The sequence below is a fragment of the Pelophylax lessonae genome (assembly GCF_965119305.1).
Source record: "Pelophylax lessonae genome assembly, chromosome: 8".
Classification (NCBI taxonomy): Eukaryota; Metazoa; Chordata; class Amphibia; order Anura; family Ranidae; genus Pelophylax; species Pelophylax lessonae.
The window spans coordinates 168,740,165-168,766,631 of NC_138775.1; the positions used below are offsets into that span (position 1 = coordinate 168,740,165).

Genomic DNA, 26,467 nt, shown 5'->3' on the forward strand with positions numbered 1-26,467 from the left:
TGTATAAATATCTTGAGTTTTTTCTTGATTTTCAATCTTTTTGCAATCCCTTCAAAAGCAGCATTTGTGAGAAAGGCAGTACTTCTTTTGGCCAATCAGTCCCTGATTTATTGTCCTATGCATACAAGGAACATACTGAGGGCACTAGGTCATACTGAGGGCAAGCGGTAGAAAACTGAGCCAATTTTTTTCCTTTAACCCTGCAAAATAAAGACATAATGTACTAACACATTATGATATACTTGCCTTAGATCGAAGCCCTGCAGTGCCGCACTGTTTGCTCTGACAGACCTTCTATCTTCACTTGGTCTTCCTTCCGGGTTCACGTCCTCAGGCCATCTGATTGCCTCATCACGATAACGTCACTCCCACGCATACACGCGGGAGTCACGGACCACGACACGGGGCTCTGAAGGGACGGCATGGGTATACCGGCTCTTCAGAGCGCATGTGCCAGTCATGTCACTGCATGAAGTGTGAATATCTTTTAAACTCATAGTACCTACAGGTAAGCCTTATTAAGTTTACAGAAAGGGTTTACTTCCACTTTAACTGCAGCGAAGAAAAGTCAAGTCACCAGGCTGGTTCTGATGTCTGGTGGGGCTAGGTTGGGATTTTACTATTTTAGCCCTATCCACTCTAAAAAGCATGGATGGAGGTACTAAGGCAGCAGCAGCACCCGCAGAGGTCAAAATAACTCAACATCAATGCCTCTTATTGGCTTTAGTCACTGTTTGGCCAATGATTTTCCACCCAACTCCTTTATTTTTCACTAGAAGTTTGCTGAGCTGGGTGGCGCTGACATGTCCACCCACAGCTCCAATTTCAGATGCTTTAGTAGTAATTGGCCAAAATTTGAGCTCTGTATGGCCAGCCTAAATTTTAGGACTGGGTCAACAGAAATACGAATCCTCTAGCAGAAAAAAATGCTCACATATATGTAATTACAGAAAGTGATGAATGTAGCTTCATTTTCCTGGCGAAACAAAATTGGCAAGCTTTTTATTTCATAGCCCTGTTAAGTATAATGGCTATTGTGATGGAACCGACCCAGACACCGCTCGAGTGCTTCCGTCAGTATAACGCTTCCTCCAGTCTTGAACATAGATTTCAGATATTATAGCTGCAATATACAAGACGAGCCGACAATAGCTTATATAAGATCTGGATAAGTTTATTGAACAAATCACACAGAATATATACCCCACCAGGTCAGGTGCCTGATTACATTATCGTATGCACATGAAATTGTATATAGAAATATAATTAACATTTCTAAGGAACAACCAATGCAAACAGTATACTACTGTCCCACTAGCAACGAATAGTTGACAGTGATTTAATGAACTAGTCACTTAAACCAGCCTAGGTGGAGTGCACACAATACTAGCTGACAGACAAACAATAAGTGAGACAATTAACCATGGAACCCACATCCAAGCAATGCTTTCATTATTCAGGAGTCAGACTTCATGGCAATGGTCTACTCCAGGCTTTAAGTCTCACAGTGTAAAGTGGGATTAAATCTTAATATATTTCTTGAGGGATATTGTTGATAAATATTACTGTCCCATTTTGAAGTAATTCAAACCATATTCTGTGTCCATTAAATAGTTATCCATCATTTTCTCGGTCACCCTGTGCCACTGACCTTTTTTTCCCCTACTCCTCTTTTCTGACAGTTTTTTTCCACTAGTTTTGCATTTGGATAGGGTCAGTGTCTCTACTGGTAGCATGAGGGGATACCTGGACCCTATAGATATTGCACAGGCAGTCCAACTCCAGGATGGCACATCAATATGTGCCATTGCCAGAAGGTTTGCTGTGTCTAACAGCACATTCTCATAAGCATGGAGGAGATTCCAGGAGACAGGCAGTTAATCTAGGAGAGTTGGACAGGGCTGTAGAAGGTACTTGACCCATCAGCAGGACCGGTATTTGCTCCATTGTGCAAGGAGGAACAGGATGAGCACTGCTAGAGCCCTAGAAAATGCCCTTCAGCAAGCCACTAGTGTGAATGTGTCTGACAAACAATCAGAAACCGACTTCCTGAGGGTGGCCTGAGGGCTCGACGTGCTCACTGCCTGGCACCGCAGCACTCGTTTGGCATTTTCCACTGAACACCAGAATTGGCAGGTCCACCACTGGCACCCTGTGCTTTTCAAAGATAAGAGCAGGTTCACCTTGAGCACATGTGACAGACCTAAAAAGGTCTGAAAAAGCCGTGGGGAGCGTTCTGCTGCCTGTAGTTCAGCGTGGCCGGTTTGCTGGGGGGTCAGTGATGGTCTGGGGAGGCATATCTATGGAGGGACGCACAGACCTCTACAGGCTAAACAATATAACAATATTGACTGCCATTAGGTATTGGGATACAATCCTTGGACTCATTGTCAAACCCTACGCTGGAGCAGTGGGTCCTGGGTTCCTCCTGGTGTACGACAATGCCCGGCCTCCTGTGGTCCGAGTATGCAGCCAGTTCCTGGAGGATGAAGGAATTGATACCATTGAATGGCTCCCACGCTCCCCTGACCTAAATCCAATAGAACACCTTTTAGGAAATTATGTTTCGCTCCATCCGACGACGCCAGGTTGCACCTCAGTCTGTTTAGGAGCTCAGTGATGCGCTGGTCCAGATCTGGAAGGAAATACCCCAGGGCACCATCCATCGTCTCATTAGGAGCATTCCCCGTCGTCAGGCATGCATACAAGCATGTGGGGGCTATACACACTTTCTGCATACCATTTTGAGTTGCTGCAATTAAATATCAGCAACATGGACTACCCTGCTGCATCATTTTTTCGCTTTGATTTTCTGGGTGTCTTTGATGGAAATGAAATAATCAACCTACAGAGGGCTGAATTCAAACGATGTGGCATCCTTTCGTTCCTAACACGTTACCTAGTCCATATCCATGTAGAAATCCAGCATAATATTTTTCCCCATTGAGATCTGATGTGTTATCAAAGTGTTCCTTTTAATTTTTTTTGAGCTGTGTAGTTTGTTTGGACCAAGCTTATCCAAATTAACTATTTACTTCACTAACATTTGCAGAGGCTGGGAGAGCTGTATAAACTGTATGTAGCTGAAGCTTCCTCTGATTGGCTGAGGAGAGCGAATGACATCTCGGCCTCCGCCAATCAGAGAAAGCTTTGTATTTATTTAAAGAATACAAAGCTCCCTGTGAAGTTCTCGTCCCACTGCTGGAACACAGAGCTGTATAATGTATGTAACTAAGACTACATTCAGTTTATACAGCATTCCCAGCCACTGCAAATGTTGGTGAAGTAAATAACGGTAGTTAGTTTGGACCATCTCTGTCCAAAGGAACTACTTAAATAATATGTAAAACCACCATTTCATATTCCTGATATGTGCCTGCTGTACCATGTACTTGTATATAAAAAAGTATCCTGTTCTCTTTGTATTGCTTCCTTTGTGTAAAATCCATGGTGTTCCTGCCAGTCCCTCTGCTTTTCTATCAAAAATTGACAACAATGTAGTTAACTCTCTAGTTGTTCTGAGAACTCAGCCTGCTTTTCTACAATGATCAGACTCATCCTGATATGCCTCCCCCGCACAGCCATTCACTTGGAAGACCAGTGTAATGATGTTTCTCCTTCCCCAGCTCTGGAAGCTACTTCCGCAGCTGAGAACAGAGGTTATGTGATCACTTATTAAAAAAAAAAGGGGGAAAAAATATACATATACTGTGTGTGTGTGTGTGTGTATGTATGTGTACACACACACACACACACACACACACACACACACACACAGTATCTCACAAAAGTGAGTACACCCCTCATATTTTTGTAAATATGTATTATATCTTTTTATGTGACAACACTGAAGAAATGACACTTTGCTACAATGTAAAGTAGTGAGTGTACAGCTTGTATAACTGTGTAAATTTGCTGTCCCCTCAAAATAACTCAACCCACAAAAATTAATGTCTAAACTTCTGGCAACAAAAGTGAGTACACCCCTAAGTGAAAATATCAAAATTGAACCCAATTAGCCATTTTCCCTCCCCAGTGTCATGTGACTCGTTAGTTAAAAGGTCTCAGGTGTGAATGGGGAGCATGTGTGTTAAATTTGGTGTTATCGCTCTCACTCACTTATACTGGTCACTGGAAGTTCAACATGGCACCTCATGGCAAAGAACTCTCTGAGGATCTGAAAAAAAGAATTGTTGCTCTACATAAAGATGGCCTATGCTATAAGAAGATTGCCAAGACCCTGAGCCCCGGTTCACATTAGTGCGATGACAGACATCACATGTGATTCGGAGCGCACTGCTCTAAAAATCACGTGCGATGCAAATTCAGCCATACAGATTGTATGGCTGAATTCAAATTGGATTCGGACACAACACGCACAGGACCCTTTTATGGGTCCGCAGTAGAATCGGATCGCCTGGTGGTTCACACCTATGCAATCCGATTCATGTCTGAACTGACAGTTCGCACTGCAATATGCGAACTGATCTAGGGGTGTCTTTAGTGTTGACACCACCAACGATTCGCATATGGCAGTGTGCACTGCCTGCGATTTGAATGCGATGCGGGAAACCGCAGTGGATTTGCAGGGTTTCCACATCGCATATATGTTAACTGGCATTTAAACTGAGCTGCAGCATGGTGGCCAAGACCATACAGTAGTTTAACAGGACAGGTTCCACTCGCCATAATTGACCAAAGAAGTTGAGTGCACGTGCTCAGCGTCATATCCAGAGGTTGTCTTTGGGAAATAGACGTATGAGTGCTGCCAGCATTCATTGCTGCAGAGGTTAAAGGGGTATGGGGTCAGCTTGTCAGTGCTCAGACCATACGCCGCACACTGCATCAAATTGGTCTGCATGGCTGTCGTCCCAGAAGGAAGCCTCTTCTAAAGATGATGCACAAGAAAGCCCCAAAACTGTTTGCTAAAGACAAGCAGACGAAGGACATGGATTACTGGAACCATGTTCTGTGGTCTGATGAGACCAGGATAAACGTATTTGGTTCAGATGGTGTCAAGCGTGTGGGGCGGCAACAAGGTGAGGAGTACAAAGACAAGTGTGTCTTGCCTACAGTCAAACATGGTGGTGGGAGTGTCATTGTCTGGGGCTGCATGCGTGCTGCTGGCACTGGGAAGCTACAGTTCATTGAGGTAATCATGAATGCCAACATGTACTGTGATCTACTGAAGCAGAGCATGATCCCCCTACCTTTGGAGACTGGGCCGCAGGGCAGTATTCAAACATAACGAACCCAAACACACCTCCAAGACAATCACTGCCTTGCTAAAGAAGCTGAGGGTAAAGGTGATGGACTGGCCAAGCATGTCTCCAGACCTAAACACTATTTCGTATCTGTGGGGGCATCCTCAAATGAAAGGTGGAGGAGCTCAAGGTCTCCAAACATCCACCAGCTCTGTGATGTTATGGAGGAGTGGAAGAGGACTCCAGTGGCAACCTGTAAAGTTCTGGTGAACTCCATGCCCAAGAGGGTTAAGGCAGTGCTGGAATATAATGGTGGACACACAAAATATTGACACTTTGGGCTAGAGGGCTGCATTGGGTTTGGGCTCCCGCGGGACTCAATGCCAATCTTGTGGCAGCGGGCGGTTTTACCTCTGCTGTGGGCGGTCAAAACAATTTGCGGAGACCCGCGGGGAACGGTGCAATTTGGTGTAACATACTGGTACTGTAGCTTCAGCTAGTTACAGAACATCCCTATTAAAAATGTTAGCCCGCTGGATGTGTATACAGTACCTTTGGCAACCTACAGAACGTCCCTGTGCTGTAATACTCTATGTACCGTGCTGAGCCAATCATGACAAGCGGTGTATTCTATTAGCCAATTTGAACAGGCTTTGTATGCGTTGAGTCAGAGAGGCAGGCTTATACAACCTTTGCCAATCCGAGCAGGCTATGTATGCAATAATAGAATACACAGCTTGCCGTGATTGGCTCAGTGTGGTACATAGAGTATTACAGCACAGGGACGTTCTGTGTGTAGCCAAAGCTTACTGTATACACATCCAGCAGGCTAAACTATTAATAATAGAGAAGTTGTTTATATAGCATAAGCTACAGTACCTATTAGGGCACATCCAGCGGGCTAAAATATTTAATAGGGACGTGATGGCTCCACTGATGTTATGAAATGGTGTTGCCTCAGAAGAGGGGGTAGTCTTGTACGGCAAGTATAGGGCAAAAACGCAGGAGTGGACACAAACCTTGCGGGTGCGGGCCGGAGTGGACACAAACCGTGCGGGCCGGAGTGGTCACAAACCTTGCGGGTGCGGGCCGGAGTGGTCACAAACCTTGCGGGTGCGGGCCGGAGTGGTCACAAACCTTGCGGGTGCGGGCCGGAGTGGACACAAACCTTGCGGGTGCGGGCCGGAGTGGACACAAACCTTGCGGGTGCGGGCCGGAGTGGACACAAACCTTGCGGGTGCGGGCGGGAGAGGACACAATACTTGCGGGTGCGGGCGGGAGTGGACACAAACCTTGCGGGTGCTGGCGGGAGAGGACACAAACATTGCGGGTGTGGGCCGGAGTGGACACAAACCTTGCGGGTGCGGGCTGGAGTGGACACAAACCTTGCGGGTGCGGGCTGGAGTGGACACAAACCTTGCGGGTGCGGGCTGGAGTGGACACAAACCTTGCGGGTGCGGGCTGGAGTGGACACAAACCTTGCGGGTGCGGGCAGGAGAGGACACAAACATTGCGGGTGCGGGCCGGAGTGGACACAAACCTTGCGGGTGCGGGCGGGAGAGGACACAAACATTGCGGGTGCGGGCGGGAGTGGACACAAACATTACGGGTGCGGGCGGGAGTGGACACAAACCTTACGGGTGCGGGCGGGAGTGGACACAAACATTGTGGGTGCGGGCAGGAGTGGACACAAACATTGCGGGTGCGGCCGGTCCTGGTCATACGTTCAGCGGGTGCTGGTTTAATAAACAGTCCCACGCTTGGCTCTACTTTGGGCCCAATTTGGACATTTTTATTTAGGGGTGTACTCACTTCTGTTGCCAGCAGTTTAGACATTAATGGCTGTGTGAGTTATTTTGAGTGGACAGCAAATTTATGTACACTCACTACTTGACACTGGAGAAATGACACTTTGCTACAATGTAGTCGCATGAAAAGCTATAGTAATATATTCACAAAAATGTGAGTGGGCGCATAAGTGTTTTGCCTTTTATTTCTATTTTAATATTTTTTTAAACTGGGTTGTTTTTACAAGGTGAGGGTTTACCTATACTTATTAAGGCTGGAGCTCAGGTTTAGAGGGAATGGAATGTTTGTTCTTCTGTTTCCATTTATAACATTTAATGGAATATATGAAGTCCATAGCCTCCAGGGTTTTTTTTTTCCTCTGAAATTACATTGAGTCATATTTAATATATGAATAGTTGAACAGTAAACGGCTCTTTTTTGCTATTTTTTTTCCTCTAAAAATCAGCATAACATTTTGATTACACAGCTCTGATTCCTTTTTTTTTTTTTCACTTTGCAGTATGGATGCAGATGGCACCCTGACAGTAGACTGGAATGAGTGGCGGGACCACTTTCTGTTTAATCCTGCGGATAACATTGAGGAAATTATCCGTTACTGGAAACATTCCACGGTAAGTTTGATTCTAAAACAAAGGTCTACTCTAATGTTTGTGTTGAGGGTTCCTAAATTAAATCCACAATCCAAAAACATGGTGATAAGTTAACTGGCTTCTAATAAGTGGGCCCTAGCAAGTGTGTATAGCTTGGGTGCAAACGTTTTGATTTTGGATATCAGAATCAGGGACAAATGGGAATATTCTCTGTACTGTTGTAGAGATGCTGGCTTTATATGAATGAGGACAATAAATTGATTCTCTGAGCAGTTTGTACTTATTGGTCTCTTACAAATCTTCTACTTGAAAAGGGTTGCTCAGGTTGTGCAGTATCAATTAAAATATTAAGGCTTGTTTTTTTTTGTTTTTTTTTAAAAAACGAACATGTCATGCTCCCCTGCTCTGATCAATGGATTTGAACAGAGCAGCCCAGATACTCCTCTAATTGGGTCCCTCACTGGCTCTCCTGGCCCCTCCCTCCTGCCGAGGGCAACCAAGCAAGCTCACTCCGGAGCCGCTGCTCTACATGTCCATTCACACCAAGAGCCAAGACTCGGCCCGCCCCCTTCTTCATTGGCTCACTGGCTCTGATTGACAGCAGCGGGAGCCAATGGCTCCCACTGCTGCCTTAGCCAATGAGAAGAGAGTCCCCGGAGGGCCCAGGTTCTCGTGCACATCGCTGAATCGAGAGGGGGCTGGGGGTCTTCTGCACTGTGAAGATTTTTTACCTTCATGCCTAGAATACATGAAGGTAAAAAACCTTGAGCCTTTAGAACCACTTTAATTAAAGTCTCATGATAAAGAATTTGTGTGCCATGGAAGTGGTTTTGAAAACTGGATAGGAAACCTTTCTTGTAAAAACAGTGCATGTATTGGCCTCTCCTAGATAATTCCGGAGTCTCAAGGTGGAGGAGACATTTCATATACTTAGCATGTATAGCAATGTTCTAACCTTCACAACCTTGTAAATGTGCAGCTATAGACAGCAGATTGGAGACAGGCACATATTGTGGTGGATACAGGTGTAGGAGGCAGAACAAGAAAATCAATGGACAGTACATGTGTGGACTATGCAGTCCTCGTATGACCCTGTTGGTCCCATTGCTAGGTACGTGTGGCTCAGTTTTTTTTTTTATGTCCATCTGATTAAAATTTGGCACAGTGTTTAAATAATCTGGCTTGATCTTATGCTGTAGTTACCTTAAATGTGTTCAGGATAGTTTTTATATGTTGTGGAAAAAGCATTTTTTTTCACCCCAAAAACAGATTGGCTGAAATACTTTTTAGGTAGCTGAAAATAAGTGTTTAAAGAAACCCTGCTAGTTTTACCTTCCTTGATGTTACTAGTTGCCTGGTTGTTGTACTGGCCCTCGTAAAGTTGTGTTAAACCCCAAACCAAAAAAAATCAATATATTGCAGGTTACCAATCATTACAATTGGTGGCTTTACCTGTGTTTTTTTTTTTTTTTTTTTTTTACCTTTTTAATCAGTTACAGCAATTGTTTTTCCTTTTGGGATAAAGGTTTTACATAAATGCAATCTGACCATTGTAAGCACCTCTGCCTTTACAACCACTAACACTGGCAGAAGGTGTTTTTTTTTTTTTATCCTAATGCATTCTATGCATTAGGATAATAAACCTTCTGTGTGCAGCAGCCCCCCCCCCCCAGCCCCCCTAAAGCCTAACTGAGCCCCCTCTTGATCCAGCGATGTCCATGACTGTCTTAGCCTTCCGGGACTCCCCTCCTGATTTGCTAAGACACAGCAGTAGTGCCATTGGCTCTGGATGCTGTCAGTTAGCCAATGAGGAGAGAGGGGGGCAGGGCCGGCCCCCATCTGTGTCTGAATGGATACACAAAGCTGTGGCTCGGTTCGATTGCCCCCATAGCAAGCTGCTTGCTGTGGGGGTTACTCAAAGGGAGGAAGGTGCCAGGAGAGCCGAAGAGGGACCCAAGAAGAGGAGGATCTGGGCTGCCCTGTGCAAAATCAACTGCACAGAGGCGGTAAGTATACCATCTCTTTTTTTTATTTATTTTTTATTGAGAGGAAAAAAAAGAGACTTTACAATCACTTTAAATGGTTTGTCTCATCCCTGTAACTGCTACATCTGCAGGAGAGCTTATTCTTTTGAAAAACAGACTTACTGGCTAGATAACCAGATGAAAATAAGAGAGCCTAAAGATGTAGCCTTCACATTTAAGAATTTGTAAGCTGCAATATGTTTTTTTTTTAATACTGCTTTCATTCTGTAATTTCAGGCTAAAGCCTAGTGCACACGGGCTGAATGTCGGGCGGCATCGACCGGTTCAATAGAAACCGGCTAACGTTCAGCCCGTGTGTATGGCAGCTGGTCTGACAGAAGCCAACCGTTTGGCCGGCTTCTGTCGCAGGGTCATGACAGAAAAAGGTCTACCAACCGGCTCCTGATCAGCGCTCAGCTGCTGGCTGAGAGCGCTGACCGGAGTGTTTTGGCGGGGAGGCCCCCCTGTCAGAACACAATAGCACAGCAGGGGAGCATGCAGTACTAACATTGGGTTTTTTTTTTTTTTTTTTTTCACTGGGTTGAATGGATAAAAAACTAGTGGTGTGTGTTCAAAGATTTACTAATGCAAGGTCTGTAAAATATTGTGACTAGTTGATTTTCTGTGTCATCAGTATTTTAAATTAAGACGTGCATTTCTTGTCTAGCTCCAGAATGTCATAACTATTTTGCCTGTGTATATGCGGGAATGTATACAATGCTGGATACTATGCTGTGTTCATACTTTCAGGTCCTGGATATTGGTGATAGTCTCACTATTCCGGATGAGTTTACAGAAGAGGAGAAGAAGACTGGTCAGTGGTGGAGACAGCTGTTGGCCGGAGCAATGGCTGGAGCCGTGTCCCGTACAGGAACTGCGCCTCTTGACCGTTTAAAAGTCATGATGCAGGTATTTCAGTCCATTCTTGTTCTTTTAAAGCCTTTTATGATTTATGGCGGGTTTTTTTTTTTTTAAGATGATAAACAAATGTACAATCATTTTTATCCCTTTTTGGGTATTTTATACACAAAAAGCTATCTATGCTTTGTCTTGTAAAATCCGCTGCATTCATTTTGTATCAAACGGTTGTTCTAGTTATCCAGCTACCTAAATTCATTGGAATAAAATTACCTCTAACTTAGACAGTCACCCATAGAATGGTTATCAGAACCCCTTATCGGAATGTGGATCAGGAAAAATTTGGTCTTTATAAGGTTTTAGTGATATTTTGGAAAAAATGTAATAACTGCTTCTTTCTAGTATTTAGGCTCTATAGATGAAGATGTAACATTTATAGGTAAAGTTGATCCAGGGACTATCCGATTGTTTCTCTGGGAATCGGGAAGGAAATTTTCCCCTGTTGGAATAAATTGGATCATGCATTGCTTTTTTTTTTTTTTTTTTTTTACTTCCTCTGGATCAACTATGGTTATAGGATTCTATATGCGAGGAAGCTGTATACTGACGGAAGACCACAAGTACAGTTTGGGTCTGAGGTTCCGTTAGAGGATTGTTTTAATTTTTTATTTTTTTTTCTTCCTTCTATTGGTTGAGCTTGAACTTTTTTCAACCAAACTAACTATGTAAGAAATACAGGAATTTTGTGAACTGTAGCTACTTAGTAGTACATCGTCATGTCATTTTTATGACGAACTATATATAATTTTGCCAGGTACATGGGACCAAAGGAGACTCAAACATGTTGGCTGGTCTGAAGCAGATGGTGAAGGAAGGAGGTGTCCGATCCCTCTGGCGGGGGAATGGAGTGAATGTAATCAAAATTGCCCCAGAGACCGCAATGAAATTCTGGGCTTATGAACAGGTAAGACTGAATGTATGCACACACAAGTACACATCAGAATTCTTTATAGCACTCCCCCAACCTGGGCAGTGCTGAATGATGACAAAAGTAGTATGGCAGGCTAGCATTTAAAGGCTCAGTTCACCTTTTGAATAACATTGACTATTCAGGTTAGAAGCCAAAGTTAAAAAAAAAAAAAAAACCAGCGTAGAAACATTTTGCTTAGTTTAAGTGCCATACCATGATACCAATAGGCAACTCCAGTCCTGCCTTATATTTGTGATGTGCCACGCATTGAGTGCACCCTTGGCATCACAGGAGCAAGTACTCTCTTGTTCAAAACCCAAGCACGCACAGCGAGCTCTTCCTTTCCCTGTAGCTGCAGCATCCTTGGATGTGGTCGCTGCATGTATTTGTTTAACATTTTTTTTTTCCTTTCATTTTTACCTGGTAATCCTGTGAATAACTAATTTCCTGTCCTAGGGTGGCTACACTTACTGCTCCTTCAGTGTATCTATGGACAATAGCCATGGTTCCCACTGAGGCTGGACTACAAACATGTCTCCCTGTCCACTGCATGGAGGATGGGGAAATTGGTAGTGTACAGAAGGAAGATAACATTGTTTTGTACTTCTAATTCAGGTCACAGGAAGTGACAAGAACTTTGCATTTCAGTAATGCTTGAAGTAGAACTGGACACAACCACTCCCAAAAGCTTGCATCTTTAACAGTTTAAAGCAGAACTAAAGTTCTGCTGTAACAAACAGCAAGCAGGCAGGCTTTTTATTGCAGAAGAGACATACAGGGGTAGATTTACTAAAGCAGGAGAGTGCAAAATCTGGTGCAGCTGTAAATGGTAGCCACTTAGCTTCAAACGTCAGCTTCTTCAATTAGCCCCCGTTCACATCAGCACAATTTGACATGTCAAATTGCAGCCTATTGCCGGTAACAGCATTGTCCCAATCTGTGCGATACCGACTTTGCGGCGCCACACTGTTTTCCAAAAGTAGTTCCTGCATTACTTTTGGGGGCGATTTCACTAGACATCTGAGCATAAACCCACACAAATGTCATTCTCATCGCCACCGAACTCACACTAAAATGCGGCTTTGAAATTATGTGAGTTCAGCTGAACTTGCATGATTTCAAACCCGTGTTTAATGTGAACGTACCCTTAAACTTTGACAAAATAAACTTGGAAGCTGATTGGTTTCTATGCAGAGCTGCACCAGATTTTGCACCCTCTAGTTTTAGTAAATCAACCACACAATGTCTCTTCTGCAATAAAATTCACCTACCTAGCAGCTTGTTGTCATCTTCAATGATGTAAACTGAGTTGCGTATGTGCAGCTCAGTTTACAGTGTCGGCAAAGGCCCTGTGTGCTGCAATGACTGCTTCCTTTGCTTGTTAAAAAGTGACGTCATCCTGCACTGTCCAATGAAGATGGACAAAGACTGGCACACAGGAGAAGATGCCGGTGAGGCTACACCTTGGGTGATCTGAGTGATCTTAGCCAATAAAGGTTCTCACCGGAAATCCAATCCTATGTTAATGCCCGTACATACACTTTAAAAAGTTGCGTATTTGAATGCCTCTTGAATGTTCAATACCGTTTTCATCCTGAAGGTGTCAGTGTTGCTGTAAGTACTGTGTAACTGGTACAGAATAACCTAATACCATCATTTTTATACCAACTCTCGACGGAGGCTAATCGAATTAGAATTCAATAAAATAATGCTTACCATAGAGTCAAAAGGTTCAAAACAAACAGACCCAAACCCAATTTTACAACTTTGACATGTGTTAGTATTACTGTACATATCATTGCAACTACTTAGTGTATCCAGGTGGATTATTTCTCTTTTTTCAGGACTGATTTGGCTTTCATTTGGTAGTTCATGTTAATAGCATTAGTTTATTGATTTTGTTTCATTATCCAAGAAAACTGGCCCAAAATAGTAAAAAAATATTTTTAAACTAGAGCTGTATATTTTTTATGCCATTACCACGACCCATCATTAAAATCACCTGCAAAAAAAATATTTCCCTGACAATTGTGGCAATACAACATATGTGTGCTTATCTGTTCTTTGTACCTGTATTAGGGCCAGGAAACTGTGCAGCATTTATTTTTATTTTTTTTGGGCTTTCCTGCCTAAGCAGACTGACGCTAAATATAAAACCTTAACTGACACTTTTACAGATTAATTAGATCAAGTCCTGGTCTGATCTAATTAATCTTTTTTTTTTCTTTTTTTTTTCTTTATAGGCTTCTCCTCTAATAAAGAGGAAAAGATGCAATGTATTTTTACTCTTTAGTGGAGAAACAACGCTTGGACGAATCTTCACAGTAGTGATCACTGTGATTGGCTAATCAAGGTGATCACATGATCAGGAGCCAGCTCCCAACTGTTAAAATGAGACCTAGTGTTTCCGGTAACAGCTCAGTCTTAGTGCTGGGAGTGCGCAATCAAGCATGATTCTAGCACAAACAAAGGAGCGCATATATGCAGCTCCCAGGAGAAAAGCCCTCCTCCTGGACGCGACATATGTGTTTGTGTTACATATTCATAAAGGGGTGAAACAATCATTTTGTAGAGTTATAATTGTTTTTTGCAGTATGTAAAAAGTATGCAAAACATGCCTTGTTTTCTTTTTCTTTCAGTACAAGAAGCTATTTACCTCTGAAAGTGGGAAGTTGGGTACGGCAGAGAGATTTGTAGCTGGGTCTTTGGCTGGAGCAACAGCGCAGACTTCGATCTATCCTATGGAGGTATTGGAATCTATTGAATTTCAATTCATGAAATGGTCATCCTACCCAACACTGGTGGTTGTCTTAGTGGGATACTGGTCAGTTAACTTACTTTTTTCCTATAGGTGTTAAAGCGGTAGTAAACCACATCAAAAACCTGAAAACCAAGCCCTCCAGTAGCGTGCTGTCACCACTGTGGGCGCTTCATCTTCACCCGGTCTTCCTTCCGGGTTCGTAGGCTTGACCCGTATGAATGGCCAAGCCGCGATGACAGCACAGTCCATTCAGAGTGCAGTGCGCATGTGCCAGTGACCTCACCGGCTGCCGCTAAAGTAAATATCTCCTAAAAGGTGTACGTTTAGGGGATCCTTACTGTACCTGTAGGTACACCTTATTATAGGCTTACCTATAGGTAACAATGAACCATGTGAGTTTTCTACCACTTTAAAAACTGCAGTGAGATCTGTTTGGGTTCCTGGGTTCTCCTCCTGACCCCCCAAACAATTTAAAATAAGCTTGCCAGCACTTCAACGCATTTTTTAAAAGCATAAGCAAATGCACTCTAAGTGCAGCACTATACCTTTTTAATCTGCTTCTTGCACTATATGGTACAACAAATTTAAAGTGAAACAATTATACACCCAGAAATTCTTGCAAATACACATCTATAAGAACAATTAAAGAAAAAAAACAGTATATTTTAAAACAATTAGAGTTAGGCCGGCCATAGATGGTTCGAATCTCAGCCGGTTCTAACTAGCCACTGAATTGCTTTTACAAGCAGCGGAAGGGGATGTCCTCCTCCCGCCACCTTCCGCAGCTGTACCAGGATCATTCCTCCAGCTGATCATAGAGCCAAGCAAAGGCCTGATCAACTTTGTTGGGCTCTGTGATATAGTAACCCGGAAGCAATGACATCACATCACTTGGGTTACCTGGATGTAAGATGGCGCCATTTTTAAGAATTTGTTCTCGCCGATCTTGGTGTGATCAAATGCTTTTAAGTGCAGAGGAGGGATTTATAGACCCCCGATCTCTCCATAAAGAGTACCTGTCACATGCCTATTGCTGTCACAAGGGATGTGTACGCATTCCTTGAGACAGATATAAAAGTGATTAAAAAAAATGTATTTAAAACAACCGTGTACAAATAAAAATACATAAATAATATACAAAATACATAAATAATATAAAAAATAAAGTGCCCCCCCATGCTCACGCACAAAGGCAAATGCACACGTCAGTCCCACATGCATGCACACAGCGATCGTCCCACACTTGAGGTATCGCAGCGAAAGTCATTTCAAGTCAGATCCTGTGGAGTAATTCTAGCACCAGACCTTGCTGTTCAAATCTAAAGTTGTAACCTGTAAAGGCTTTTAAGCGGCGCCTAGTCCAGATAGTACAATTTACATCATTTGTTGCCATTACATGGGCATGCGCAGTTTGAAAGCATGACATGTTTGGTATCGATTTACTTGGCGTAATATCTTTTATATTTTAGCTAAATAATTGGGTTATAGCTTTGTTTTTGTTTTTTTTGCATTAAAATTCAAATGAGTTTAATTTTTTCGAAAAAAAAAAATAAAAAAAAATAAATTGCATTTGAAAAGCCATTGGGCAAATACCATATGACATAAGAAATGGCAAAACTCACCATTTTATTCTCTAGCACCTCTGCTTTAAAAAAAAAATGTTTGTTTTTCCTAGCAAACAATACTGATTTTTACATGTAAACAAAAGTGTCAGAAAAAGGCCTGGAGGTCAAGTGGTTAAAGAGAACATCCACCAGGAAACGTTCATCAGTGCTTAAATCCGAGTTCCAACCAAAAGTGGAACTTCTGCTTTAGGGCCTCCTTCCTACCTCCTGTTTGGGAAACAGTGCTTTTTGGGAGGAGGGGGGGGGGGGGGCGCGTTACCCGATTTTTTTTTTTTTTTTTTTTTTACAGGTACCTGCTCCCACTATCGTTCCGGTCGCCCTAGGCGATTGTAAGCGCAAGTTCTCCTTCCCAAAGTCTTCTGGGAAATATGATGGGTCCTGGAAGACTTGGGGAGCAGTCACTGTGTGCAGCTCGCGCATGCGCAGTGGGCACCCGGCTGTGAAGCCCGCAAACTGTCACAGCCAGGTGCGGATGGAGGACATGGGGAGAACACAGCTGATTTGAGTACGTGCAGGAGCTAGTCAAACAACAGAAAAAAAAAAAAAACACTACTAGCTCAACTTGCCAGCCTGCAACAAACTGAATTATCCTGTCTAACAGCTCTCAAAATACATGCGTAAGCATGTACTATGGATGCTTTCATAATTTATAGCGTTAGGACTGCAGGTAATATTGGGGTGGTGAGATGTGGCCTCTGCAGCTTGCGCATGTATTTGCATATGTGTGCAAACTAAACCTGTGTTTTTAATGTGAGCTGTTAGACAGGACAGTTCAGGTTTTTTTTTTTTTTTTTTTTTACAGGCTGGCTGGTAAGTGGAGCTGGGAATTTCTTTGTTGTTTGACATGCGTCACCCTTCCATGTGCTCCATGCTGTTATGCCCAGTTATAGGTTGGGGCAGTTGCCATTTGTTCATACTGCAGGAGCTAGACAGGCCCGGCACTGCATGCGCAGCTCAGTTTGCAACACTGGAAAAGACAGCAAGCAGACAGGTGAATTTTATTGCAGAAGAGACATGCCTGCATGCTGTTTCTTACAGGGAACATTAGTTCCACATTAAATTGTTTGTGTGTCCATTTAGGTGTGTTACACAATCTGTTATGCTTTAGGTCTGGTATTAGGACAGAACAATGCAGAGCTATACGCTAGAGAAGTATGTCCTGTATGATCAGCATTTCAGATCCACTGTTTAGCATGTTTTTTCTGAGAATCATGCTGAAAGAGTGAACCATCAATGCTGAATATGCGCATTACATACAATTACATCCAAAACATTATACAGTATCTCACAAAAGTGAGTACACCTCCTCACATTTTTCTAAATATTTTATTAGATCTTTTTATGTGACAACACTGAAGAAATGACACTTTGCTACAATGTAAAGTAGTGCGTGTACAGATTGTATAACAGTGTAAATTTGCTGTTCCCTCAAAATAACTCAACACACAGCCATTAATGTCTAAACTGCTGGCAACAAAAGTGAGTACACCCCTAAGTGAAAATGTCCAAATTGGGCCCAAAGTGTCAATATTTTGTGTGGCCACCAATCTTTTTAATCATTGCCCTAACCCCCTTGGGCATGGAGTTCACCAGAGCTTCACAGGTTGCCACTGGAGTCCTCCTCCCCTCCTCCATGATGACATCACAGAGCTGGTGGATGTTAGAGACCTTGCGCACCTCCACCTTCCATTTGAGGATGCCCCACAGATGCTCAATAGGGTTTAGGTCTGGAGACATGCTTGGCTAGTCCATCACCTTTACCCTGAACTTCTTTAGCAAGGCAGTGGTCGTCTTAGAGGTATTTTTGGGGTTGTTATGTTGGAATACTTCCCTGCGGCCCAGTCTCCGAAGAGAGGAGATCATGCTCTGCTTCAGTATGTCACAGTACATGTTGGCATTCATGGTTCCTTCAATGAACTGTAGCTCCTCAGTACCGGCAGAATGCATGCAGCCCCAGACCATGACACTCCCACCACCATGCTCGACTGTAGGCAAGACACTTGTCTTTGTTCTCCTCCCCTGGTTGCCACCACACACGCTTGACACCATCTGAACCAAATAAGTTTATCCTGGTCACCTCAGACCACAGGACATGGTTCCAGTAATCCATGTCCTTAGTCTGCTTGTCTGCAGCGAACTGTTTGCAAGCTTTCTTGTGCATCCTCTTTAGAAGAGGCTTCCTTCTGGGACAACAGCCATGCAGATCAATTTGATGCAGTGTGCGGGGTATGGTCTGAGCACTCACAGGCTGACCCCCCCACCTCTTCAACCTCTTCAGCAATGCTGGCAGCACTCATACGTCTATTTTCCAAAGACAACCTCTGGATATGACGCTGAGCATGTGCACTAAACTTCTTTGTTTGACCATGGCGAAGCCTGTTCTGAGTGGAACCTGTCCTGTTAAACTGCTGTATGGTCTTGGCCACCATGCTGCAGCTCAGTTTCAGGGTCTTGGCAATTTTCTTATAGCCTAGGCCTTCTTTATGTAGAGCAATAATTTGTTTTTTCAGATCCTCAGCGAGTTCTTTTGCCATGAGGTGCCACGTTGAACTTCTAGTGACCAGTATGAGAGCGTGAGAGTGATAACACTAAATGTAACACCTGAGACCTTGTAACCCTAACGAGTCACGTGACACCGGGGAGGGAAAATGGCTATTTGGGCCCAATTTGGACATTTTCACTTAGGGGGTGTACTCACTTTTGTTGCCAGCAATTTAAACATTAATGGCTGTGTGTTGAGTTATTTTGAGGGGACAGCAAATTTACACTGCTATACAAGCTGTGCACTCACTACTTTACATTGTAGCAAAGTGTCTTTTCTTCGGTGTTGTCACATGAACAGATATAATAAAATATTTACAAAAATGAGGGGTGTACTCACTTTTGTGAGATACTGTATGTAATGTGCTTACACAGCTTCACACAATCTGCACCCACTGAGGCTAAGAAAGTACCCTTCAATAGCCCCACTGAGTGAGGGCAGCATGGATCTGTTTAGTGAGGGCAGCATGGATCTGTTTATGGATGTCACTGCTGATCACTGGACGGTTTATCTGCTGTTAAGATAAATTACATCCTTTATAGTGCATGGCATGCTGAGGATTAATCCTGAAAGTTGAGTGGGCACTGTGGGATATTTAGCCCTTGTAACACATGTGCAATATATCTTTTGATGGTTGGGGCAAAGGGGGTGTGTTACCATCAGTCCTGGCTGCCAGATAGTCTCGGTGAATCCACCTAGCAGGACAGGCCCTGTGTCTAAAATGTACTTTGAATAGGGGAATGACTTCTGAAAAAAGCATAAACCAATAAAACATTTTGTGCATTGTATTTTAGCTGAAGGTTTGTTGTTTTACAGGTCATGAAGACTCGCTTAGCTGTGGCAAGGACCGGACAATATGAAGGAATGTTTGACTGTGCTAAGAAGATTCTAAAAAAGGAAGGTGTCCGGGCTTTTTATAAAGGATATATTCCTAATATCCTGGGAATCATTCCTTATGCAGGCATCGACCTTGCCATCTATGAGGTATTCTTTGATATATTGCTGAATGTTTAATTAACATTTTTTGATCTCCTGTTATTAATGAATTTATTCCATGTAATGATTACACAACTTCAGACCGCTTCTGACACTGTTGTTCTGGAACAGAGCTTAAAGTGGTTGTAAAGTCAGAAGGTTTTTTAACTTGATGCATTCTATGCATTAGGATAAAAAAAAAAAAAAACACTGATTTTGATCCGCATTATATCCAAACATATATTTCACAATATCTTTCTCTTCTGACCACCTACCAGAAATAACTTATATCCCTGTTTGCCTCCTGCAGACTCTTAAGAATGCTTGGCTGCAAAAATATGCTACAGATTCTGCCAACCCAGGGGTCCTGGTTCTGCTGGGCTGTGGCACTGCTTCCAGTACCTGTGGCCAACTGGCCAGCTATCCATTAGCTCTCATCAGGACAAGAATGCAAGCTCAAGGTAAAAGACACAATTTATCTGATTTTTAAACTTTACCAACATTTTTGAGTAAGGGTGTATATGTGTGTGTATATATGTATATGTGTGTGTGTGTGTGTGTGTGTGTGTGTGTGTATATATATATATATATATATTAATGTGTATGTATGTGTATATAATTATTATACAGGATTTATATAGCGCTGACAGTTTGCGCAGCGCTTTACAATATGAGGGAAGACAATACAGTTACAATACAATTCAATACAGGAGGATTTAGAGGGCCCTGCTTGTTAGAGCTTACAATCTAGTATATATATGTGTGTGTATATATATATATATATATATATATATATATATATATATATATATATATATATATATATATATATATATATATATAAAATCTCTACTATTCTCTCTACTTGGGATAGATGTATATTGGCATATTGTTTGTGCCTGTGAAATGAGCAGAGCCTGAATCATGGGCGCAGAGATTTGGCTTGTAGAATTCATACAATGAGTGTATGTGTAAGCACAGCATCCATTAGCACTAACACTCATTGAACTGCCTATGATCTAGATGCCAAATGGGCAGATCTGATTGATTTGATCACCCTGATGTGCAGCCAAATAGAATACTGGCCCTGGCAACTGTGTTACTGCACACCATGATTAACTCATTAACAACAGAAGCATATTACTGCAGAAACAGAATTTTGTGACTTTTGCGGGAATACAGTGCTATGGCAAAAACATCCATTACATATCCTAAATTATGATATTTAATAAGATATTCTCATTTCTTTTTTACGAAAGCATTAATACAGGGTGTCAAACTGTCTTCCCTTTAATACAGTGTTATTGTCCTGATATGGTCATCCCATTTTATGTCAGAGAATTATCAGTTTTATGATTTATTAAAATAAAATGATCATCAATGGAATAGTAAGTTGAAATGTCGGCAATGTAATATACCAAAGAATCTGTACCTCTGTGCAACTGCTTTGTGCTCGAAGCAATCCTGCCACACAGCACAGCTGGTCCTCGACCTCCATGCAGTAGCATAGCTTTTGTCAAAAGGCACCTCCTAGACTGCATTGTGGTGCTGCTTCCTCTGTGTCCAATCAGCAAAGTCCTAACTCTGCTCACTCTGCTTTCTTCTACTGCCAGCACATGTGCGCTGCAGGCCTGATTTGGCTACTGGAACTTCTCTTACTTCTGCCTTGATTTTCTTGATTTTTAATCCACTATGCGATGCTGCTGTACAGTGAATTAAAAGACAATTTATATCAAGACAGTTTTTAGTTACGTCAGTTGAATTTAAACTTGTTTTACTAATATGTACCTATCTTAATTGATGTTTGATATCTACCTAGAGTTTAGCTTTTAAAGAAGAACTCTGGTAATAGGGCAGGTAGGCTACATCTCTTGATAGGTACACTTTAAGTGTAACAGAGGACTACACTTAAAGTGGTTGTAAACCATAGACATTAAATATGAAAAAAGCACATCCCTCTATAGGGTGTACAGTTCTCAATCCAGAGCACAGTGTTATTTCTGTCCACTGCCTCGTTCCTCTGCTATAAGCATGAATCCCTTCTGACAAGTTTCCTGACACCAAGAGACAAATGGTGAACGGGGAGGGAGCTCCAGCTGATTGACAGCCTCAGCTCTGTTCCTCTGTGCTGCGTGAAGGGGGGGTGTGTCCTTTCCCTCCAATCAGCTCTCAGAGCTCTTCTTACTAATGTAACTTCAGCTCCCTGCCCATTGCTTTTCAGAGCTCAGAGATCCTGTGTAAATTAAAGAGGAAGTAAAGCCTAAACAATTTGTAATTATAGGTAAGCCTATAATGAGGCTTACCTATAGGCACTGTAAATATCTCCTAAAACATGTACTGTTTAGGAGATATTTACATTGCATGCATCCGATGACATCATCGGCGCATGCGCTCTGAAGGAATGGTCAACCGTGCCGTTCCTTCAGATACCTGTGCCGCGAATGACGGCTCCCCGGCTTGTCACACAGCCGTAGTCCGTGGACCAGGGAGAAAATGGACGCTGCCTCCAGCGACTACATCACTTCGCTGGAGGGCTTCAATTTCATGTAGGTTTCAGATAATGTGCTAATATGTGATGCCTACTAGCACATTATGCCTTTACCTTGCAGGTCCTAAAAAAAATAACCAGCGCTTTACACCCGCTTTAAGCACTTTAAATGGATGTAGGGGAAAGGCGAAAGTGAAACCAGTGTTGCAAGAGTAGGGGAAAGGCGGCTGTAAATAAAAACTAAAAAACAAAAAAAAAAACTAAATTTTAAGTTATGGATGTGTTATTTAACATAATAATTAATAGCTTAGGCTAATTGGTTACTTACAGCTTTCCAAAAATACGCTTTTAAGAGCTTTACCCATTTATAAACCAATGTGGGGTAATAACCAGTTTCATCGTGCTATAGAAATAATTAAATTAATTTCATTTAAAAAAATTAAAAAAAAAAAAGCAATTCCACAAAATCTTGTACACACAATAGATTTAGCCTATTTAAAGGCACGTGACACATTTTTTGTCACATTACAGAGCAACTCATCTTTAATTGGCAGTTGTGCCAATGCCAAAGGCGGGCAAGCAGGGAGCAAAGGCATAGTCATCGTATTACCTGAGGTATCACTGCAGCTGATCCAGCTGTCTTTCATTCATTACTTGCTACTTACCATGCCTTGTTCTGCACTGCCTTTGTGTGGAGGGATCTATCTTAGAAGTGGCAGGGCATTGCTTCCTCATGTTGGAGCCTTTAGCAAGGAGAACAAAGCAGCTCAGAAGTTGGGGGAAGTTCATGGAGTAACATGATTTTTTTTTTTTTTTTCTATAATGGTTTCATTTATTACACTTTGCCTGGATAATAGGGGTTTGTCACATTCAGTTGGAACACATTTCACCATTTATCCAACTTAGTTTACCAGTCTAAATGAGTACCCACAAGGGTCATACACCTTGGTGTCATAAACTGTCAAGGCAGATGTTCAGTGTCCCAAAAACACGAGTGAGGTGTGAAAAGTTGTGGGACGTGCAGCTCTAGTTATCAATCATCTTGTTGCCATGAAACCAAGCATATGTGTTTGATTGTTTTAATTATATGGCTGAATGTGGAAATTGTTGCCAAATTGCAGATTTAAAACCATTTTAAGGTGGGAATTTTGACTCCTGTTAAATAAGCAACCATAAGAGGTTTTCCGTGTTTTTTTTATTGCTTTTATTTAAGATTTTCCTTCCATCTTTTGCAGCATCTATAGAAGGCGCACCTCAACTTAGCATGGGAGGCCTCTTCCGCAAGATTATAGCTAAGGAAGGATTTTTAGGCCTTTACAGAGGAATAGCTCCAAACTTCCTGAAAGTTCTCCCGGCTGTCAGTATCAGCTATGTGGTGTATGAGAAGATGAAGGTGCGGCTTGGGATCTAGAAGTGGGGAACCTCCAGCCGTCATACTCAGGAAATCCATTGTGTGTACATTTGTCTGTGTGTTGTTCTGAGAGCTGAGCAGTGTGAAGTATCCATTGTGTTGCTGTAGACCATAGTGAAAGTCTCCACAGCCAACAGAACATTGCCAAAATGTAGAATAATAAAGTGCAACTCCACTTATGTCAAGAAAAAGCAATCCCTTCTAGCAGAAATGAATATTTTTTTTTTTCTTAAAGTGTATGTAAACCCTAACAATGAACTTTTTTTTTTTTTTTTTTGGTTATATACCATTGGAAGTGTTTTGTCTACTTCTCTGTTCAATAAGTAGAAATGCAAAAAGAAATAACTTGTTCCTGCTAGAAATCTAGCAAGCTTGTAATTTCTGTGTTCTCTGCAGCTGTCTTATCAGCCCTGCCAGGTCCACTGTGAGCTACAGAACACCTCTTATGTTATAAAGAGGGACATGTATTCTGTAGTCCTAACACAGTTCTTGTCCAAGGGTGACAACGTGGTTTCCCCACAGATACGGTACGGTGAGTGTTGTCACCTCTCTATTTTCACCCTGTGATCCTGCCAGTTACTAACTTCTGTCTTAAGCTGAGTGCACACGATTAGGTTTTTTTCTGTTTAAACTCGTAGGTTGAACAAAAAAACCTGTCAGCTCTGGTCGGAGCCGCAGTACTAACCATGCGAGGTTAGTTCAGCGATTTTTTTTTTCCCTCTGCTGAGTTTTTGTGTCCTGATAGGGGGAGGCCCGCCCCCACCCCTCTCACCACTAGAAAATTCCAATCAGCACCATTGGCTGAGAGCGCTGATCGGGAGTTGGTCAGATGCATGTTTTCCAGCATGCATATCCGACATACGGGCTGAATGTCAGCCATGTCTCCCAACATTCAGTCCGTGTGTACCCAGCTTTAGGGTTACTCCACTAATGATGTAGAAGCAATAGACACCTCTGGACAGCAGCATTGTCAATCTGGAGAGAGGGTAGTGTTAGACTAGAAGAGGACTTGACTAACAAATTAAAGCTGAAAATCTGCCTACACTTTTTTTAAAGTGGTAGTAAACGCTTTCCCATGGCACGGTCTGTTCTCTGCTCAGCGGGGGATCCATCTGCCGATCCCCACTGAGCAGGCGGATGGCAGCTCCGTCTCCGCTCTGTGTGTGGAGACGGAGCGGTCAGATCTCCGCTGTCCTTTATGGGGAGATCGGATGAGAACGGACCGCCTGTCTGTTCTCATCTGATCCGCCAGACGGATAGAAAATAGGGTTTCCATCCGTCCGGATTTCAGACAGGATCGGATAGCAGCGGGTGTCAGCAGAGAGGTCTCCGCTGACATCCGCTGCTCCATAGGCATGCATGGAGCATCCGATCCGGTCCGCCTGAAAAACTGACAGGCGGATCGGATTGCCCGTGAAAGGACCCTTATACCCACACTTAAAGTGATACTAAAGTCTTGTTTTTTAAAAAAAATAACAAACCTGTAATGCTTGCTTTGTGCGGTGGTCTTGCTAGCACTCCTGGCCCCTCCCTCCTGTCAAGTGCCCCCACAGCAAGCTATGCATACTAGCACATTATGTATTAACCTGCAGACCCTTTTTTATTTTTATTACAGTGTACTACCTCTTTAGGCAGTTATGGCAACTGTTGGGTTTTTTTTTTTTTCTTTTTTGGGATAACATTTTTAGATAAAAGCTGATCATTACAAGCACTCCTGTTGTTAAATGGATTGTCTTAACCCTCTAACTGACCCTTTTGTTTGGTGCTAAAGTGGAACTAAAGGCAAAAAGTGAAAAACTGCAAACAGGCAGGCTTTTTATTGCAGAAGAGGCATTCAATCTATCTTCTGCAAAAGAAAACACTTACCTGCCTGTTTGCAATCCCCTGTAGAGTGTACACTCAGCTGTGCATGCTGTGTTGGGGGATGACATTCCTCCCACGCCAGCCAGTCAAGATGGTCAAAGATCAGCACCTTGAAGAAGCCAAGGACAAAATGCCGGTGCCAGCGAGGGACCTCGTGGGCAATGGACAGGTGGAACAGAGGTAAGTAGTTGTGCTTTAGTTCCACGTTAAAGGCAAATTTAAAAATGACAGACTTAGGCTGGGTTCTCACTTGCTGTGGCTCACAGCGGTGGGCGGGTGGTCCGTTGCGTCCCTGTTCTCTGTTTCAAGTGCAAATCCGACCAGAAGATGCACAGGACCCTTTCCAGTGTGGACTGCGGCTGCCCTGGAGCTGTGTGAACCGGCTTCATTGAGAGCCAATCACGCTCTCCAGTCAAGTGAATTGGATGCTGGGAGACCCAGCCTTACTGGCCAGATGACCAGGTGAAAATAAAACAAAAAAGCTAAGAAATATGAAACGAATGCAGCCTCCATATTTAGGGACTGGAAAGCTGCAATATATCACATTTTTGTTAATGGGTTTAGATACACTTATTTATATTCATTTTTGCTTTGCCAGCACTTCTATCCAACTGACTAATTGGTAAGATGTGCCTCTTGGTGCTGTTATACAAAATTGTACAACCTCTGCATCTCTTTATAGGTGTACATTTTTTTTTAAAGTAGCTCACTGGTGTCAGTAGGTACCTGAAATTTTACTTCAAGTTCTATGTAGGCTTCTAAGAAAAGCAGTGAGCCTATCGCACAAATAGGAAGTGAGACTGTCCTGTATTCAGTGTAAATAATGCCCCAACATATTTGGGTAATTATGTTGGATACTATTCTATTAGCATTAAAGGAGAAAAAAATTAACTTGAGTAACAATTATGTCAAATTCAGCTTTATCTTAAGATGAGGCGTGTAAAAATGAATGTTCCATCTTGCTTCAGGCTTTGATTTCTGCGAAAAACTTTTGATGTATCACCATGCAGCAGTTTTGTATAGTCAGATGAATGAGAATGATTGATTGGTTCAAGGGTACCTCATACCCATTATCTCTGCACTTATGTATGAAATACAGTTGCCTGTAAAACTATGCAAAATCTTGAGTATAAACAAGCTTTGTTTTTGTTTTTTATAGCCACTTTTGTAATTTTATTTTTATTTTTTCTGTCCTTTTTATTATGTAGAAGTGTTATATGCCGTCTGTTAGAAATGCAATATTCCGTACCAATACCAAAGAGTTCCTAATGTCCTGAGGATGACTAGAGTTTAAAAAAAAAGTATTCTATAAGAAGTGCAAACTTTATAAATGTATATTATTATTTT

General features: G+C 42.5%; 1 protein-coding gene across 1 annotated transcript in view; it reads left to right on the top strand.

Annotated features, from left to right (window-relative positions):
* The window catches only part of SLC25A24 (solute carrier family 25 member 24), a 68,922-nt gene extending 45,419 nt beyond the window's left edge, over nucleotides 1–23,503 (top strand). The window contains exons 4-10 of the mRNA XM_082265270.1: nucleotides 7,513–7,624; nucleotides 10,378–10,536; nucleotides 11,300–11,449; nucleotides 14,095–14,202; nucleotides 19,200–19,367; nucleotides 19,669–19,819; nucleotides 23,082–23,503. Coding sequence (XP_082121396.1) covers nucleotides 7,513–7,624; nucleotides 10,378–10,536; nucleotides 11,300–11,449; nucleotides 14,095–14,202; nucleotides 19,200–19,367; nucleotides 19,669–19,819; nucleotides 23,082–23,257 — 1,024 coding nt within the window. The 3' untranslated portion in view covers nucleotides 23,258–23,503. The remainder of the gene's footprint in view (nucleotides 1–7,512; nucleotides 7,625–10,377; nucleotides 10,537–11,299; nucleotides 11,450–14,094; nucleotides 14,203–19,199; nucleotides 19,368–19,668; nucleotides 19,820–23,081) is intronic.
* Nucleotides 23,504–26,467: the final 2,964 nt, after the last annotated feature.